This window comes from Phytophthora parasitica (genome assembly GCF_000247585.1).
Source record: "Phytophthora parasitica INRA-310 unplaced genomic scaffold supercont2.3, whole genome shotgun sequence".
Taxonomy (NCBI): domain Eukaryota; phylum Oomycota; class Peronosporomycetes; order Peronosporales; family Peronosporaceae; genus Phytophthora; species Phytophthora nicotianae.
In genome coordinates this window covers 2,383,637-2,401,320 of record NW_008648989.1, presented here as the reverse complement: position 1 = coordinate 2,401,320, position 17,684 = coordinate 2,383,637, and the positions used below count along the sequence as shown (strand labels likewise).

The 17,684-nt window shown below is 46.7% G+C and overlaps 6 protein-coding genes across 6 annotated transcripts in view; 3 read left to right on the top strand and 3 right to left on the bottom strand.

The window, feature by feature from the left end:
• Positions 1-1,070, bottom strand: part of PPTG_21148 (hypothetical protein) — a 1,578-nt gene extending 508 nt beyond the window's left edge. Inside the window, exon 1 of the mRNA XM_008895601.1 lies at positions 3-1,070. Within this exon, the coding sequence (XP_008893849.1) occupies positions 3-631 (629 nt within the window). The 5' untranslated portion in view covers positions 632-1,070. The remainder of the gene's footprint in view (positions 1-2) is intronic.
• A 1,802-nt stretch (positions 1,071-2,872) lies between these two features.
• On the top strand, positions 2,873-3,004 carry PPTG_21147 (hypothetical protein; the record flags this gene model as incomplete). Its single annotated transcript, XM_008895600.1, has 1 exon — positions 2,873-3,004. The coding sequence occupies one exon, from the start codon at positions 2,873-2,875 to the stop codon at positions 3,002-3,004; it is 132 nt and encodes a 43-aa protein (XP_008893848.1).
• Positions 3,005-5,237: 2,233 nt separating this feature from the next.
• Positions 5,238-8,268, top strand: PPTG_01903 (hypothetical protein; the record flags this gene model as incomplete). The annotated part of the gene is made up of 3 exons (XM_008895295.1): positions 5,238-5,410; positions 5,471-6,569; positions 7,540-8,268. The coding sequence occupies 3 exons, from the start codon at positions 5,238-5,240 to the stop codon at positions 8,266-8,268; spliced, it is 2,001 nt and encodes a 666-aa protein (XP_008893543.1).
• A 1,470-nt stretch (positions 8,269-9,738) lies between these two features.
• On the top strand, positions 9,739-10,878 carry PPTG_01902 (hypothetical protein; the record flags this gene model as incomplete). The annotated part of the gene is made up of 5 exons (XM_008895294.1): positions 9,739-9,957; positions 10,068-10,285; positions 10,324-10,471; positions 10,543-10,768; positions 10,868-10,878. 5 exons carry the CDS (start codon positions 9,739-9,741, stop codon positions 10,876-10,878), a joined length of 822 nt encoding a protein of 273 aa, XP_008893542.1.
• Positions 10,879-10,944: 66 nt separating this feature from the next.
• On the bottom strand, positions 10,945-11,274 carry PPTG_01901 (hypothetical protein; the record flags this gene model as incomplete). Its single annotated transcript, XM_008895293.1, has 1 exon — positions 10,945-11,274. One exon carries the CDS (start codon positions 11,272-11,274, stop codon positions 10,945-10,947), a length of 330 nt encoding a protein of 109 aa, XP_008893541.1.
• Positions 11,275-14,677: 3,403 nt separating this feature from the next.
• Positions 14,678-17,121, bottom strand: PPTG_01900 (hypothetical protein; the record flags this gene model as incomplete). Its single annotated transcript, XM_008895292.1, has 2 exons — positions 14,678-16,818; positions 17,088-17,121. 2 exons carry the CDS (start codon positions 17,119-17,121, stop codon positions 15,401-15,403), a joined length of 1,452 nt encoding a protein of 483 aa, XP_008893540.1. The 3' UTR covers positions 14,678-15,400.
• Between the last annotated feature and the right edge of the window lie 563 nt (positions 17,122-17,684).

Here is a 17,684-nt window from a genome sequence, read left to right as displayed (position 1 = left end):
ACTTGTCACCGTCCTTCTTGGACTTGTCACCGTCCTTCTTGGACTTGTCGTCATCCTTCTTGGACTTGTCGTCATCCTTCTTGGACTTGTCACCGCCCTTCTTGGCCTTCTCGGCCTCCTTCTGCTTCTTTTTTTCCTCCTTCTCCTTCTTTTCCTTCTCCTTCTTCTCCTTCTTCTCCTTTTTCTCCTTTTCTTTCTTTTCCTTATCTTCTTTCTTCTTACCGTCGTCCTTGCTCTTTTGCTTGCCGTCGTCCTGCTTCTCCTGTTTGCCATCGTTTTGGCTGGTGTTACCGTCGTTCTGCGAGGTGCTCGGCGTGTTTTGGTTCTGATCACCCTGCTGGCTGCCACGGAGGCCACCGCCGGCGCCAAGCTGGCGAACGACCTGCAGCTCAGCCACGTTGTTGGTCGTCAAGCCCGTGGCGGCGTTGGCGGGGATAGCGGTCGAGGCGACGACCACAGCGGCGAAGGCGATGATGTACGAAAGCTTCATGGTACTTGGTTGGTAAAGTTGGGGACTTCTTCTGGAGTGAGGAGGTGTGCTTGGCTCGGCAAATTGCTGAATGAGCTCTTCCGTCAGCTTGAGCAAGGGTGCAGTAGACTTTTGCCACTTGCTTGTGCTCGAACAGCACATGTGTTCGAACAGCACACGATCCCATCTTCAATATGATCCTGCTTGCCGCGTTGTGTACACAACTTCACAACTTGTTTAGCTTGACCCACCACAACTTGTTGAACTCGTGACCTGAGAACTTTTTTTTGCTGACAGAGGGTGCAGCTTAACTCGTAGGATGTGCTCATCTTTGTTACTTAGTAGTTACTGCTGCGCCCAAATGAGATGGAGGGGGTGAAAGAGTGCAAATCAAACGGAGAGCCCATGGAGGTGAGCTGGTGGGAGCGCGCGTAGCCGCAGCAAACCCTTACGGGGTGCCGGTGAAGCAGGGCCGTGCGATATTTGCAGAGGGAGGGCCCAGCACCGAGCTCCGCAGCGAGCCGAGCACTGGACTCTCCAGAGAGAATCTTTTAATTGCAGGAGCGCAGCGACTGCACTTGCGACGCGCAGCGGAGCAAATCCTAAAGATCAAAATGACATCCGTCCTCTGTGGATTTAGATTGTGAGGGTGACGAGAAAGTGTATTGGGTATAGTAAAGTCGACGATTCCCAGTTGGGCGCAGCAGCAAGTGCCTTGTTACTTACAAGTCGAACCCACGAGGTCAACAAGACGAGGCGCAGCTGGTACAGTACTGGTAAAACCTAAGTGAACCTTGAGAAACCTGATATCCTGTAAAACATGATGTTATTTTGGCACTGCGTTGGTTTCCAGAGATTAAGTACGAAATTTGGAGGGCATACTCGCATTCGAGCGTTTATATAGGCTTGAGCTACGAAGTCCCAGTGAAAACTGGTGTCATAGTCACCGACCGTAACATGTGTGGTTTGGAATGTCTCGATGGACGTAGAGCAGGTAAAGAATATAAGCAACACAAACTTAAAAACTCGTCCGGACTAAATTTTAGTCTGGGGTTCAAAGACTAGAGTTCAGTTTTGGCTATTAAAGTTCATTGCATGTCCAACAAGCAGGGTTCAAAAATTCAAACATATATGCCTGAAGCCTGTATGAAGGCCGTTTGAAACTTAAAAAAGGGAGTGACATTGACCATAGTTAAACTAAGTCATTCAGTGAGTAATGACCTGCGTGAAGTTCCCCCTCTTCAAAATGCACTGCAAAGTCGGAGAGCTGAATTCTCAATTTGCTCTTCATGCGTTTTAGTACGCTGAAGGCGGCTTTCAATATGGTACGTGGAATTGGAACGCTGGTTGAGATGGCAGAAAAGGTTTGATAGTTTCTGAACGACGGCATATGTCCGAGTATTATTAAATGTATGGTCATGACGAGCTGAAGCAAATGGGAGAATGAACTCTCGGAAAAAGCTGCGAATAGTAGATACGTTTCCAAACCATTCAACGTGAGTTTTGGAACTCATGGTCCACAAATACATAGGCTGCAGATTTTGTGCGAGCGATAAGTATAGATCATACATTTTGAAACCATATTTTTTCTACAAGCATCTATGAAAAACTCATTCAGGTAGTAAGCCCATTTTCTGTGCACAGTGCCTTTATTTTTGATCCCTGCCAACATAGCAAGATTAGTAATTAACAAGAAAATGCAGCAATACATCTAATCTTATCGTTCGAATTAAATAACTGATCACCGTTGCTCTCAAAATCACCACGTTGCGATTGTCGGAGACAGTTTAACATGAATTCGAGATAATTTATTGCAATATCAGTTCGACATGGAGTCTACTAGTTGAGGCCTGCATTTGTGCCTTTACGGAGAAGCTGAGGGGGCTAAATGTACCACATTTCGAAAAGTATGAGTCCCTATTATGAGGCCAGAAGAGACTTACATACTGTACCTCACAAATAAATGCTTATCAGAAAAACAGCAGTTCGGTGATTTTGGCGTGTTTTCATTCTGTTTGGAAGATTCTCCTTAACACAAAAAAGCAAATTTTACATCTTTGAAATATTATATTTAGGTTGAGATGAAAGTGGCAACTTACAACCGCCTAAGCATTTGCTAAGTAATCCTCTCGTCTTCATGGAGAAGGTTTTGCCCCATGTGGCTGAGAGTACAAGAGGCGCAAACACAGACAAACCGTGCTCAAGCTCAAATCTGAATTGTTATTTAATTGCAAACCGTTCTCTTAGATTGGCATAAAGAAACGATTTCTAAGCTGGAAAAATGAAACAATCGATCCCTCCTAATGGAAAGTCCAACGTAGATCATGTTTAAGTAATTCAGTGGATTGAGAAACCTGTGTCGGCTATAAACGAGACCAAAACGAAAGTCGTAAGGTGGAGTACATGCTCAAAATACTTGGCCAAGGCCCGCGTAAAGCAGACACAGAACTCGTTCAAGAGCGCATCGTCCGACTTAAGGACAACGGTCTGTATAGTGCGCTGCTTCAGAACCAACACGTGGAAGATTTAAGCTGAGAGAAAACTTACATTCTCAATATATCAGTTCATTTACTGCATTGAGAAAGTATGTATTCGCTCACATCTCCCGTGATGTCGTCCCGGTTGATTTTTGAGTAATGAGAAATTTGTTTGTTTTGCTACCAAATCTTAACACAAATATAGCAATTTCACGAAATATTCTGGTTAAGAAGTGGAATTCATTTATGAGGTACGGTACTTAAATGCGTTTGGATAATTCAATTTGGTATATTTTTGTGCCTCTACCGTCTGAAGTTAGCGCGTACGGCGGAGATTATTTTCAGTTCCCGCTACTCTAAGCCGGCGTACTTCCTCACCTCAGTTATATATGTATTGGCACCTTGTATGACCTTTTGACCGCAGCAATAGCTTGTTTATTCAAGGAGACTTAGTAACACGACATATTGCTATCTGATTAAGTAGTTGTCCACCTGTCATATCAGGTAGGAAAAGTTTTATTGTAGATGTCTGACTTCCATTAAAAACTACCTGTAACCAGGTGAACAGAAGCCCAGACCATAGCTCTTACTCCCTAGTGAAAACAATACAATTTGAAGTAATTCTGCATCCTGGTATAAAGCCGTGCTGAGCACGAAGAAGCTTTGAAATTTCGAGCTATGGCGTGTTACGTAGATAATCTACGGTAGATTGCGCTTACGTATTGCAGGTGAGTTGAATTCAAAATTATATTCAGAGCATTTATCTTTACAGCGATGTGCTATTGCATGACGGCAATCTACAATTCTGTATAACTTTAGAGTGGGCCCAATTCGTGGACAAGAAGTCAGCTTACTACATCTTTCTTTTCTTTTAGTTGCTCTCTTTCTGTTCCTATCCACTGTGAAGAGGTTAACACGTTGCTGTCGGCTTTGGTTACGTACATTCTTTTTTTGATCTGTTTCTAAGTAAACTGTGTTGAAGGTTCGTATCTGTGGCAAACTAGCAGTTTGCCAAACTACTACACTGAAAGAAATGGCAACCACCAGAAGTTGATAAAACTGCCTTTAGAAGGCACACTTCCGATTGGGACTTCGGCAATTACGAATCTCCCAACCAAAATCAAGGTTTTGCTTAGATGAGGTCGGATGAGAATAACCCAAGTCAGTCACCAAACATCGTTTCACTTATTGAAGCCTTCATAATCTGTTCTTTGAAATTTATTTCGGGATCCGATTTTCCTCGCCTAACTCATATATAAAGATACTCTTGCTGCTCTTCACCAAATGTATTCGTAAATTTAATATATTTATAACCATTCGAAAAAACACCTCTTCGTAATTAAATGGTCAGATTGCCTAAAATTCAACATTATTGTACAAATACTAAGAGTCCTTGATTACGTACATGTTTTGATAAATAACTCTAATTACTTGATTCGAGGCCGGATTGCCAGCCAATGAAAGACTCTAAAATTGTATTCAATAGTTTTGATTGGTCAGTTATAAGATACCATATAAGACAAGGACGGACCCCATAGTGAAATAAAGCCAGTTGAAGCGGACTGGTCAAGCATTCGTGGTGTGCTTTTTTAATCGGATCCATTGTGTTTTATAGATGTTTCAGAAATTGACAGACAAATCGACAAAATCAGCAGCTTTTCATTGGTAGTACCAATTTGGTGCCCTTGGAGTCGGTTTGCTTATCAACAAGAAATACAAGTAAAACTTGAAAAGGCTATTTGGGCCAGCCCCGATTGAAATTTTCCCTTTTGCCTGCTTCGCTTTTGAATCGTCCACGTGAGTGCTGACCCTGTCGGCGACGGTCCCATCTTCGTGCAACATGCAACAACAAGTAGTGATGATGATATCACGTTTGGCGCGGCGGCCAGTTTAAGTTTTTGAAATCGCGAGGTTAGCAATCCGCAGCGGTAAACGGCGTTCGCATATGCCTCTCAGTTGAACCCTCATGATGCCTCATCTCTGTTATGGATTACTGGCATCCGCAACTCAATCCGGCATCGGTAGCCTCCAGCAGCAGGGCCGCCGAAAATAGCATGGCCAAAACAATACTTCCTCCGTCCGAAAATATAAGCGGGTCCATACCAAAAAATTATTATTAATCTTAATATCGCGCGTTGGGACCTATGTATTGGTTAAAAACGAAGAGCACAACAAGACGGTTCGAACCGCGGTCCTCCCGCGATATTTGGTGGTCTTAATGAAAAGTAACAGTCTACCAAGTACACCAGGTACACACCATTCCAGCTTTAACCCTTCGCCAGCACCTCAACATGACCACCAGTGCTCCAATGAATACGCGTAAACGCAAGAATCTAACTCCGAGTGAACGGGCGGAAGTCATTGCCTTCCTACTGAAAGTCAGCATCGAACTAGAGCCTCCGATAGGTGCTATTGCGGCGTTCTCGACTAAATATGAGTCCAGTGACGACCAGATCGCCCGTCTGTGACGCCGGGCCCTTCAAGACATCAAGAGCGGCAATGCCATTAACTACGACAGTGGCAGGAAGGGCAAGAGCGGCCGGAAGACGCGGTTAACGGAGGAGTTCCGCCACGACCTCAGCCACGCTATCGAACTTACGCCATTTGAGGAACGAACTGACATTCGCACTTTAGCGAGTTCCCTTGGTATTGCCAAGTCGAGTCTTCACGATTACTTTCTTGCTGGTGCATTTCGACGTCACACCACGCGGCTAAAGCCGTTATTGTCGGATCAACATCGGGCTGATCGACTCAAGTTCGCCTACGGATTTGTACATCGGGGTCCACGCAATACGCGAGTGTTCGACAGCTTCATGAACTACGTTCACTTAGATGAAAAATGGTTTTATCTGAAGAAGGAGAACCAGGGATTCTATCTGGGAACGCACGAGGAACCTCCCCATCTTACTGTCAAAAACAAAAACTACATCGTCAAGGTCATGTTCCTAGTTGCTGTTGCGCGCCCGCGGTGGGACAGTAAGCGTCACCGGATTTGGGACGGCAAGATTGGCCTATGGCCATTCGTTGTGTACGAGCCGGCCGAACGATCAAGTAAAAACCGACCGGCCGGCACACTGGAGCTAAAGACCTACAATGTCGACAAGGACGTGTACCGCCAGGCATTGTGCCGGATGGTCATACCGAGCGTCAAAGCGGTTTGGCCATCGGGCAAGCGCGTGTTTCTTCAGCATGACAATGCTAAGCCACACGTGGCTGCGGACGATCCCGAAGTGGTTGCTGCTTGTAGTGATGGTGGGTGGGATATGAGCATTAAACCACCTCCAGCCAATTCTCCTGATTTCAACGTCAACGACCTCGGGTTCTTCACGTCAATCCAATCGCTACAGCACAAGAAGAAGGCAAGAACAATTGAAGACCTGGTCAACAACGTCGAGGAAGCCTATAGCCAGCTTGAGTATAGCACTATTGACAAAGTGTTTGTCACGCTACAGTCTGTGCTACAGGCGTCCATGAACGTCGATGGCTGTAATAAGTATCAGCTTCCGCATCTATCAAAAGAGCAGTTGCGCATGAACAACGGTCTCCTTCCACCTTCATTGACCTGCAACGACAATATTTACGACAAGGCTACGATACTTTTAAGTTCGATTGAACAGGATAAAGTAGATAATGTCCGAACTTAACCCTTATATTACCGGACGGTACCAATGCTGGGGACCCGCTTATATTTTCGGACGGAGGAAGTAGTTGCCAAAAATATTTGAATGGCAAGCTCTTCGACTACCGCATTGCATAATCTATTTCATGAAAACTTCGATTAATTATAATGTATGTGCCACACGCACAATACATAATGAAGCTCGAGACACCAACCGTTGGCAGGTGGAGGAGTGTCAAAGCACCGAGGGCACCGTCCTGGAGGGCCTCCAGGACGGTGGAGGCTATCTGCCATATTCCGACGGATGCTACCAAATCGTGGACAAGCTTCTAAAGCGAATCGAGGACGGCAAAATGTTTCTTGATGCCCATGCAAGCAGCGAGAATAACTTCAGTAGTTCTGACGTCGCTATTTAGTGACTGCAGCAGAGCTTTCGTGGAATGGTGGCCAAATGCATTCTTTGTGGTTGAGGACTCAGACCACGCATTATTCTGGCAGGAAAAGGCAGCATTGTGACACGAACACGCGGGTTACCGCTCCAATTACAGGCCCCACTGTAAAGGAAGGACATCCTGCTACAATGTTTGGAACCTACCCACTATCATATTGCATCCTTTTGCACCAAGTCCCCACAGTATATAAGAAACTCGCCCGGTTCAAGCGTTACACTCCGCGACAAGATATATCACCCACCCGTATTTTAGTCCGTAACTCGCTGAGTTTTACGAGTTATCTGTTGAGATTTCGACAGGCTGCTTTTCCTAGTTATAGACGACCGAGGTTTGTGCTAACGCCTGCGATTTCGCAGAGCGAGGGGAAGCTCACATACAGTTTTCTTTCGGCAACGTCGCGACAGGTTAGATCACCCAGCCATAGCATACAAAATTCAAGTCAAAAAGAATGATGGTCAAAACTAACAAATGGGTGGTGCGAAGAGTGTAGTGGACCTGGAAACTTGTGCTCTGTGAGAGCAGGAATCCACTCCAGTATTTGAAATCATCAAGACCACTAGGAAGTCCAAAAAGCCTCGGCTGTCACAGCACGAGAAAGGCAGAATCGAGGAGCTGAGAGAAGGCGGGCTCAGCACTCGTGTCGTTGCCCAGAAGACAGGACGCTGCACCCACACGGTCCGGCGAATCACCGCGCCCGCCCAGCCTCGCGCCGACCCCGCCCGTCCGGGGTCACCACCAGCATTGTCGGACCGGGACACCCGTCGTCTCGTCCGCGCCGCCTCCAGAGGCGATTCCTCGGCCGCACAGCTCAAGGCCGACCTCAACTTTCCCGTCTCGGTGCGCACCATCCAGCCCACCTTAGCTAAGGTGGACCGGTTGGTGTACACCAAGATGGTAAACACGCTGCCGCTCACACTTAAGGACTATGGTATGGATTTTATCTACCAACAGGACAACGCTAGTATTCACGTGTCTAAGCGAACGATGGAGTTTTATTCTGAGCAAGAAATTCAAGTGCTAAATTGGTCCTCCAAGTCTCCGGATCTCAATCCGATTAAGAACTTGTGGTCAATTCTAAGTAGAAGGGTGTATGCGAATGGCAGACAATTTGACAGCGTGCAAGATTTAAAGGTAGCGCTGTTTGACGCGTGGGATAACATTCCTCAAGCTCTGCTAGTGTCTCTGGTTGAGTCGATGCCACGCAGATGCGTGGAAGTCCTAGCTAAAAACGGTAACAAGACACACTATTGAAGTGACCATCATTCTTTTTGACTTGAATTTTGTATGCTATGGCTGGGTGATCTAACCTGTCGCGACGTTGCCGAAAGAAAACTGTATGTGAGCTTCCCCTCGCTCTGCGAAATCGCAGGCGTTAGCACAAACCTCGGTCGTCTATAACTAGGAAAAGCAGCCTGTCGAAATCTCAACAGATAACTCGTAAAACTCAGCGAGTTACGGACTAAAATACGAGTGGGTGATATATCTTGTCGCGGAGTGTAACAGCTTACATTTATCCACATCAGCATAGGAGCCGAAACAAGTCGGGTAGACGTAAAACTGCGTGTTCGACTCAAGAGCAATGATCACAGAAGCTTGCAATATGCCTTTCGTCAACGTAACCTTCTAGTCTCAAACGAGGGAAAGTCAACATGAGTTCTTTGCCGTAACCCGCCAGAAAGTGACTTCAACGCGTTCCAGATATATCTCTTCGTGTCACGCTGGTGCTGAATTTGAAGAGGAAAATATAAGACTGCACTGTTTCGTGTGTTTTCGAGGAATAAGTCAAAAGCCAAACTCTATCGAAGCAATCGTGTTTAAGAGCTATATGTGTGAGCATTGTGGTTTGCTATGCTCGCAGCGACGCCATCTCAGCAACCAAGGTCGGTACTGCTCTGATAATTCGGATAGAGCGAAGACAAAGGCAATTCGCGCAAAAGCAGATGCCCGGGCACTGCAAAGAGTGTGGCCGGTCTTTTAAGATGCAAAACATAACCAACCCGCCATCCCAAGCGCTTAAGCAATGAAGAGGCTCTTTCCTACGACTACAAGAAGGATGCGGTTAGCGCTGAAGTGAATGGCGAGCACCAGGCTAAGTAAAGCGGAGACCCTGAGTGACGCGAGTGTCGAGGCTTCAAGCGAGGAGGAGAACGAGGAAACGAGTGAAGAAGAGAGTGAGGCGAGTGAAGAAGAGAGCGAGGACGAGAGCGAAAGCGAGTAGGACCCACATCGTAAGGAAAAATATAGTTGGTAGTACACTTTCAATTTCAATTTAATTTTTTCTTGTAATTTGTTCAATGCATTCGTCCAGACTGTCGGTGAAAGCGATCCAGACTATCGACATAAGCGATCGAGACTGACAGCTTAAGGGATCCGGACTGTCAAACATATTATATTATTGGCAAATATACTAGGTACTCCCAACTAGCAAAGTTAGTGTTTGGGGGTTGATGTAGCTGCTGAGAGTATAGCTCCGTGTCATACTTGTCGATGCTTCATCTACAAATTGTAGGCGTGATGACTGAGGCTGGTTCTTAACCGAAGGTACGAGACGCTTTGGGCGCTCTGATTGGTCGATTGGTATCTAGAGGGTTTGGGCTCTGGGAGACGAAGAGATAATTGGTCTCTTGAGGGTTTGGGCTCTGGAAGACGAAAAGATAATAAGGCCCTGGTTCGTCCGTCTGGGGCTGGATTTCTGTGCCCTATCCGCAGTGGTTGCCCTCGATGTCCGGGGATACTCTCTTCAAGCGCATACCCTGTCAAATCGATTTTTGCAGCCCTCGCAGCCAATCTTGTGGCCACTCGAGAGAAGCGAACACGGAGCTGAAGTACTGCTGGCGTAGGCACACCGTTGCCGCCGCCAATCATTCTCGGCAACATGACCGAAGCGCTCAAGAGCTGCAGGCCAACCATATAGGCGGTCTTGCGTGTGCTACCCGTTGTGTAAGTGTTCATTTCCCTTTTTGAAGGCTGTCACGGACGACCTTCTGTCACCGGCGTCATCGCTAGAGGAGTATGCGATCCCGTTAACTCAGTCTTTCTCATTCCCACAGGGCGCTGCAGGCTCTAGACCCGAGACTCGCCCTCAATCCACCCGGACGTTTGCACCAGAGTCGTCTGATCGCATCATGAACGTGTGGGCTTCTGACCCCTCCGCCCAGACACCGCTTCCACTCGGTCTGCGTCCGGCGCCACCTAAACGTGGCCGCCCGGCAAAAGATGCCACGCCTCTTTGGACAGATGCAGCAATGCAAGAGCTGTCCACCATTCGGTAAGACATTTGAATTTGCAGCTAAATAACTTAAACAGTCTAACGAATACTGATGGAACAGCTGCAAAGCCAAACTTCCACAAGGCTAGAAACTCGGTCGAGATAGGTGCAGCTTGGATTCTGGTGGCCAATATACTGAGCAAAAGCCAAAGCAGAACATACACTGTCTCGCAGTGTAAAGAGAAGGTGACTAGCATTTAGTTGCTTGGTGACAACTTAATATTGTAGTAATATGTTTTTGTTTGTGCTTGTATTAGATTAAGTGGCTGCGCTGCAAGTGGGCTTTGTATCGAGAAGGCCGCTCCGAGACGGGTAATGTGCCAAGAGCACAAGATCCTCCTTGTCTCGAATTAATGATGGAGCACTGGGCTCCTCGTGAAGGGATGCAGAATACGGCGCTCTGCGACGCAGGGACAACGCACTCGGATGAGGGCGACAGCAGTAGAGCCGAAGGGGAGACTAGCAGCACGCGAACCAGCAAGCGTAAGCAAACGACGGGAGAGTCAATCGAGTCAGATATTGTATATTAATGGGTTAAGTCGGCGTCGTAATCTAATTTATTGTCAATGGATATACATGTAGGCACTTGCTGACAACCTAGATCCGATACGTTCCAAGTTTTTTTTTGTCGCTATACGAACCTGGTCTCATGTCATAGTCTAGGAAACGCAAAGTGCTTGCATACTTATCGCTGGATATCCATCCTTACAGTACCATCCTTCATACTCTTCAGGTCGAGGTATTTCGAAAAGCGATCCATCAACAGCCCCGCACACGTACTGAAATCCCTTGACCGACGCAAAGTCGTCCATAATGTTATCCCATTCAGATTGACTAGACGGTAACTTGATGAACTGGCCAGACTGCTTGCAAACAATTCGGAGTAGGGCGTTAATCGATATCACTGCACATGGCTTCGAGATACCTAAAGCCATTCCTGCCTCCTTGATCGTTCCCGAAGAGGCGAGATAGAGCAGTAGAAGTGCCATCTTTTTTTCAAAGGAGTGCTCATAGCCGTTTAAGAGATTAACGCTTGCATAAGGACGAAAGATTGCAAAAATCCGCATGAAATTTACTTGCGAGCACCGAAGATGATCGCAATACCAACCGACACAAGGAAAAGTCTCTTCAAAAAGACGTGTTTATTGACTAATTAGATCCATCCCTTTCAATTGTCAGTTCAGTGGTAAGTTTTCAACCAGCATGGCAAGCCAAGACGACGACGAAGCAGTCCTAATGCTCTCTGTTATGGCGGTAATAGCGACAGCCAAAACATTACCGAAGCCTCGCGGACCAGTTGTTCACCGTGACGAGAAGCCTGACTGGGACATGTATGCGTCCCGCCTTCTCCTAGAGGGGCAGTTTGAGCGCTGCTCTCGCATGCGAAAGCGCTCATTCGAGAGATTGCTACTGCTATTAGGGTCCTATCTGTGGGTCCCCGACCGGAATCAATCGAAGCGAAGGACGGGTGTGGAGCCACTCTCACCTGCTCACATGCTACAAATGGCGATTCGGTGGCTGGCTGGGGGTAGCCACCATGACGTTAGGGAAGTGGTAAAGTCCTCCGACTCACACTTCAATCATATAGTTCACAAAGTGATGGACGCTCTACTTTGTGTCCCCCAACTTCGTCTACAGTTTCCGGAGTCTACTGAAGAACTGTCATCTGCAGCAATGGCATTTGAGCGAATATCTTCTCAAGGAATCATTAAAGGCTGTGTGGCTGCAATTGACGGGTACGCCGTTTTTTAAATACTAATTTTCAGACTGTTTTTGACAAGTTCTTTCTTATATACAGGTGGCTGTGCTCGATAAAAAAAACCCGAGTGAAAACGAAGCTTCCAATCTTCGGGCATTTTATTCGGGTCATTACAGTCGAATTGGTGTAAATGTACAGGCAGCCTGTGATGCAAATTCCCGCTTTATTGCAGCAAATGTGAGCAACGCTGGGGGAGCGAATGACGCCACGGCATATCTCTCTTGGAAATTACGTGGCAGCCTATAGCGGCTACTTCTTGGCTATTTTGCTGTAGGTGACAACGCGTATATCAACACATCGTTTCTACTCACGCTGTTTACAAGAAACCAAATTGAGAGTCGAAGCCATGATGCCTACAACTTTTATGTATCGCAACTGCGTATTCGTATCGAAATGGCCTTTGGATTGTTGGTCAACAAGTTCCAGATATTTCGGCGTCCGCTGCAAGTGAAGTTAAAAAATGTTAAGAAGGTAATAACGGTGAGTATGCTATTGCATAATTTTTGTATAGACGAGCGACTTGATACGGATCACGAGGAATTAAGTTTGTACGAACCCAGTACCGAAGTAATTGTAGACAATCGAGCAAGTGACGACCACTGCAGAGACAACATGCTTCGAACGGAACTGCGGAATCACATTCAGAATCAAGGACTGCGTCGTCCACTTAACTAAACAAAGGAATATGAATGCTACGTCTACTTTATTTTTTTCCTAACTGGCAGCGTCTCCTCAAATGTAAGCAGTTGGCTGCGAATGCGCACCTTTTGAGCTTCATAGAATATGATGTCTTCTTCGTTCTCATCCGGCTCTTGTTTAAGAAGCGACAGCATTTTAATAACCTCAGCCATCTGTCTAAGTAGTTCTCCTTGTTGCCGGAGACACGATTCCTTTTTCTCATGGGTCCTCTCCAAGAAGTAGTTGTGGAGTGTCTTAGAAATTTTAGATAACGTTTCATCGCTTTTTGAAGTTGAAACCGCTTTACGTTTTCCTTTTGAAGGGGTTTGAGCGGCATCTTTCTCAATGGTTGTCAAATAGTTTGTTGAATATACTTGGGTCTGTGACGGAGGGTGCCAGAGAATCGTATGAAGCTGACTCAGGGAATGGCACAACCATTTCGTGTAGTACAGGCTTGATCGCAAGCCAATAATGAAGGTACAGTACTGTGAGGTCACCTTTGCAGAAGAGAAAAAATCACTTTCGTTTGTCCCTATACATAATAGAAGATGTTAGAATAGTGTTTATACACCGCGAAAAAGTATATGAAGAACAAGTTAAAAAAATATTTAGCATTACCGTACCCGATTGCTGCGAGTTGGCAAAACACTTCCGGTTGTCTCAGACTATATCTCCCCATATTTTTTGTAGCTTGTCTGCCCTGTGCTCCTGTTGGTACATTGAAGGATTCAGCCCTTCAAAGCGGGTGTCTTCATGCGCAAGTCTACCGAATGCAGGCTTATCCGAGCGAAAAGCGTCACCTACTTGTCTCTAGTCTAGTGACACATAACGACGAACTCACACAGCGTATTGCTATACAAACGCTAGTGCGGATTGCTATACAAGCCCCTAATGTAGGACCGTTAAGAATATGTCTCCCTCATTTTGGCCCACTTGATGCAACAGCGTCCGATATCTGATCCTCCAAGGTTTTTCTTATGTGCACTGACTCAACACCCACTATCCCTACTGGTCTGCACTGAAGCGCACATACAAAGGGTATTTGCATGAGCAGCTCCGATCTGTCAAATCAACTGGCCAGCCTTTTTTTTGGTCTGTTCGTCACGCTCCATTCTGGCGGCGTTCACACCGAGCTGCACAGCAACGTCCACAACGGCCACAGTTTGTTTTGGCCTTACGTAGATTCAAGATGCTGTCTTTGCATAGTCGTCGAAGGCATCGATAGACGAGTTCTCGACAAGGAAGTTTTGTGGACAAAATGTTGTAGCACGTCATCGAAGTCTGTTTCTAGGTTTGGCTTTCTCTTGAAACCGAACAGACGACACACTTTCCATCGGCAACGAAGTTGCAGTTTGCCCAACAGGGATCTCATAAGCATGCGCTCTCTCAGCGTGGAGGTATATTTTAACTTGGTGCTGAGCATTTCCACTGAATTAATTGTAGTTGCCCAGCCGATTGGTGTGCGGAAACAATGTCATTCAGCCACTGGTGATGGAGGCAACGACCCACTGCTTAATTTTCAGATCTACAAGCCACCGCCGCATATCAGAAGGCTTATTAGCATGGAATTCCGAGGCACTTATAGCACAATGCATATCGAATATGTCAGCTACTACCAGATTACGTTTGACAGGTTGAATATAGCGAGATCGTTCATGAACCTTGGCGATAACGTGATAAAAGTACATCAAGACATCCAACTCGCAATCCTCAAACACGGATATCTTGGCATTGTACTGAGTTCCACCCGCATCTCCAAGCGCATAGCGCACTATCATTCGACTTCCCAAGACACGAGCGTATATAGCACCTAGAAAAGTGAGGGCTGACGTGTAATGACGATCCTCTTGCTGCGATGCAAAAAAACGCGCAATCAAGTGAAAGCAACGAGTATGATCGGAGACTCGACAATACAAAGACCAGGTAATCACTTATCTAGGAAAAACGTAGGAGTTTTGGCATCCGACGTAGGTGCATTTTCAATTGGTTTATACAATTTCATCCAATTAGACAGGAGCGCTGCGAGATCGCTTTTGGGCAGCTTGCCGAGCGAGTCGTAGTGTTGTTCCGAGAGATAACTCTGATACTCTGCGCTTTCGAGTCGAAGCGAGAAGCGGTAAGTTCTGCATACCTACTCTAAACACTTTTCTGCTACTTGTTCTGACATGTCGACTGTGATTTGGCACCCACCCTGCAAGGCCGCCTCGCAAATACGTTGCATCAAGTTTCTCCAGTTCGAATATGTTTTGCGCATCGAGTCACGAGGTAGGTCGTGCGCGCCAATACGGCGCAGTGGTGGATATCCTCTTGCTTGATCACCAAACCACCAAAGGTGCCATGCAGCATGCGCTCCAACCTTGGGAAACTCAAAACTTTCAGGAAGCATGTGAAACTTGCCCCCATAATAGTGCGCTGCAGTAGTTGTGTCTCCTGGTACTTGTGCGCTGGGCACAGTATGGCGCACGTGGGCCAACCCAGCACGTTCTAGTAGGCTCTCTATAGTTGCTTCCAGTAAGTCTCGGGTGATGTTTCCTGCAGCAACCCCTTTTTTCTCGATGAATGTGCTCATTCCATCTAAAAGGACTGGAGGAAGGTTGTCAATTGACTGCTGCACTCCCTCCAGTTGTTTGTACAACTCCACAAGCGGTGGAATTCCAGTGGGGGTCATCCATGGTGACTCACAGGTGACCATATTGGCTGAGAGATTGGCCATCATTTCCTTGTTCCGAAATAGAGGTGTTGTCAATAGGGGGGGGGGGGGGTGTCGATGGCAGCTCCGCTCGGAAGTAACTCGAGTGCTTTACCAGTGATGCTACACAGAGCTTCAGTATATCACGAAGTCCACTAACTTTTTGTAGTTCTGGATACATTGCCTGTACGCATGCACCAACAGCAGGATCATCATTGTCTTTGAAGTGGGGTGGGAGTGAGGCAAACTGAGGTCGATTGAGCGGTAGACCAGCTACTACGCGACCAAGGAATTGGTCTCCCGCAGTTTCATATCTGATGTAACGATCCTGCACTCCACCCAACGACCATCCGACCCGCAGACACACACTGGCAATTGAGGGACCACCCGTACAACCACTGCAAGCAAACGTTGCAACACCGTTACGAATGGAATGGGTTTCATAGTGGTTCCGGTGTTTTTGATCAGCAATAAGCTTGCGAAGGGCGCTACCGAATCTTGCCTTCTGCTCTGAACCAGGAAAGAGAGGCCCTGGCGCTTGTGTAGGCCGGCATGCCAGATACAACGCCAAAGCCGTAATCCAGCATGTATCAGGGCTAAATACATTTCCGTACATGTGTCGTGGGTCCTTAGGTCCAGTACCCTCTTGGTTGGTTTTAGACTTGTGCATAATGCACCCGATGCTGTCGTCATGCCAGCTTAGATGCTCAGTGCACAGCCTCTGCACTGACTCAGATCGACACATTAGATTCCATTGCGTTGTGAGAAACATGTGCGCAAATCCACCATCATCACGGGTTATTGTAGCTTTACACAGCTCTCGATACAACGAGAACGGCAGTGGGTCCTTGCCTGACTCCTTCGGAGACCCCGACTGAAGGCGCGTTGCTTCCATGCGCTTCAGCCCTGAGAAGAAGGTTGCCATGCTCTTCTCAATAGGTAGAGGGACTTCCCGACGACGATAAAGATCCTTTATCGCACTCCGATATCCACTCAAAGTTGCCACACTAACCGTCTTCCTCTTCTCCAACAGGAAGGACTCAAAATCACGCGCCGTAAACACTCCAACATCAATCTCTCCATCAGCAGTAAAGTACTGCGATCCGCTCTCGCCTTTCGAAGCCCGAATCCATTTTGAAATTGAGGCCAAACTTCCTTTGTATGCTCTGTACGTCTTCGACGAAACGCACGCATTGCGAATGTCTTGGACAGTAATCTCGCGACAACCAACTACTACATCAGCACCAGCCAAGCCTCTGCTGCTGGTCGTCGGGCCAACGCCGCCGAGCCACTGCTGCTGGTCGTCGCGACCAGAGAAGCCGAGGTGCTTGCTGTCTTGGAGCGTGTCTGGATTGGGTGCTTTTGTGCGAGTGTTTTCGGCCAATCCTTTACAGTGCGATTGTCTGGCTACGAAACACCGTCCACATCACTAAAATGATTTTGCATACAAATCGCAAGACAAAAGCTGTGTGCCACTGATAATATCAGCGATTTGGTCGCCGAATTCCCTACGATAGCATACAAAGTGCCATACACAGCCTACATTTCAACGACAATCCACTTGATTCAACTGTGTAACGCTTTAAAATGAAAAATGAAGCTGCGTGGACTACGATCACGTCGCTTCAGGAGGGTTTCCGTAGTAAAACGATCAAAGAAAATATTGCTGTTGGTACCTCCCCCAACAGCTATCCGTCCACGTGAATCCATGTCACACAAAAATGAATTCGTGGTGCTGTTTTTTTTTTTTTTTTTTTTTTTTTACCAATGCAGGCATTTGCGCAGGCTTCAGGCCATTAGCTGGCGCGCGATATGCTTTTGCTTGAATGTCAGATTTCTGGAAGGGGATCTTTACCCCTCACTTCATGACAACCAACTTCGTAAATGTTCATCAAACTGCTGCTACTGCAAATCAGCATCGTGCATTTCAATTGACATTTGAGCGGTTTAACGCACGCAGTCGCGCACGTTGCTGAAGTACACGGCACAACCCGGTCTCGCATGTTATGAAGTGAGGAATCAGTACATATTGTACGAGTTGTGATGTTCCTGACAGTGGAGGTGTGTATCTTCGCATGCTTCATGTCCTATAGAATGCGATGCCCTTCAAGCTCTGCCACTTGGTGGCGCAGCATAGCCCAAGATAGTGGATAGCAGGCCTCTTCTATCTAGGCAGCACAGCCTAAAATCCTATCCGTTCTTCCTCTAGGATTTTTCATGCCTATTTCGCTAGTCGATATAGGATTATATTTAATATTGGTTTCAGTATTGGA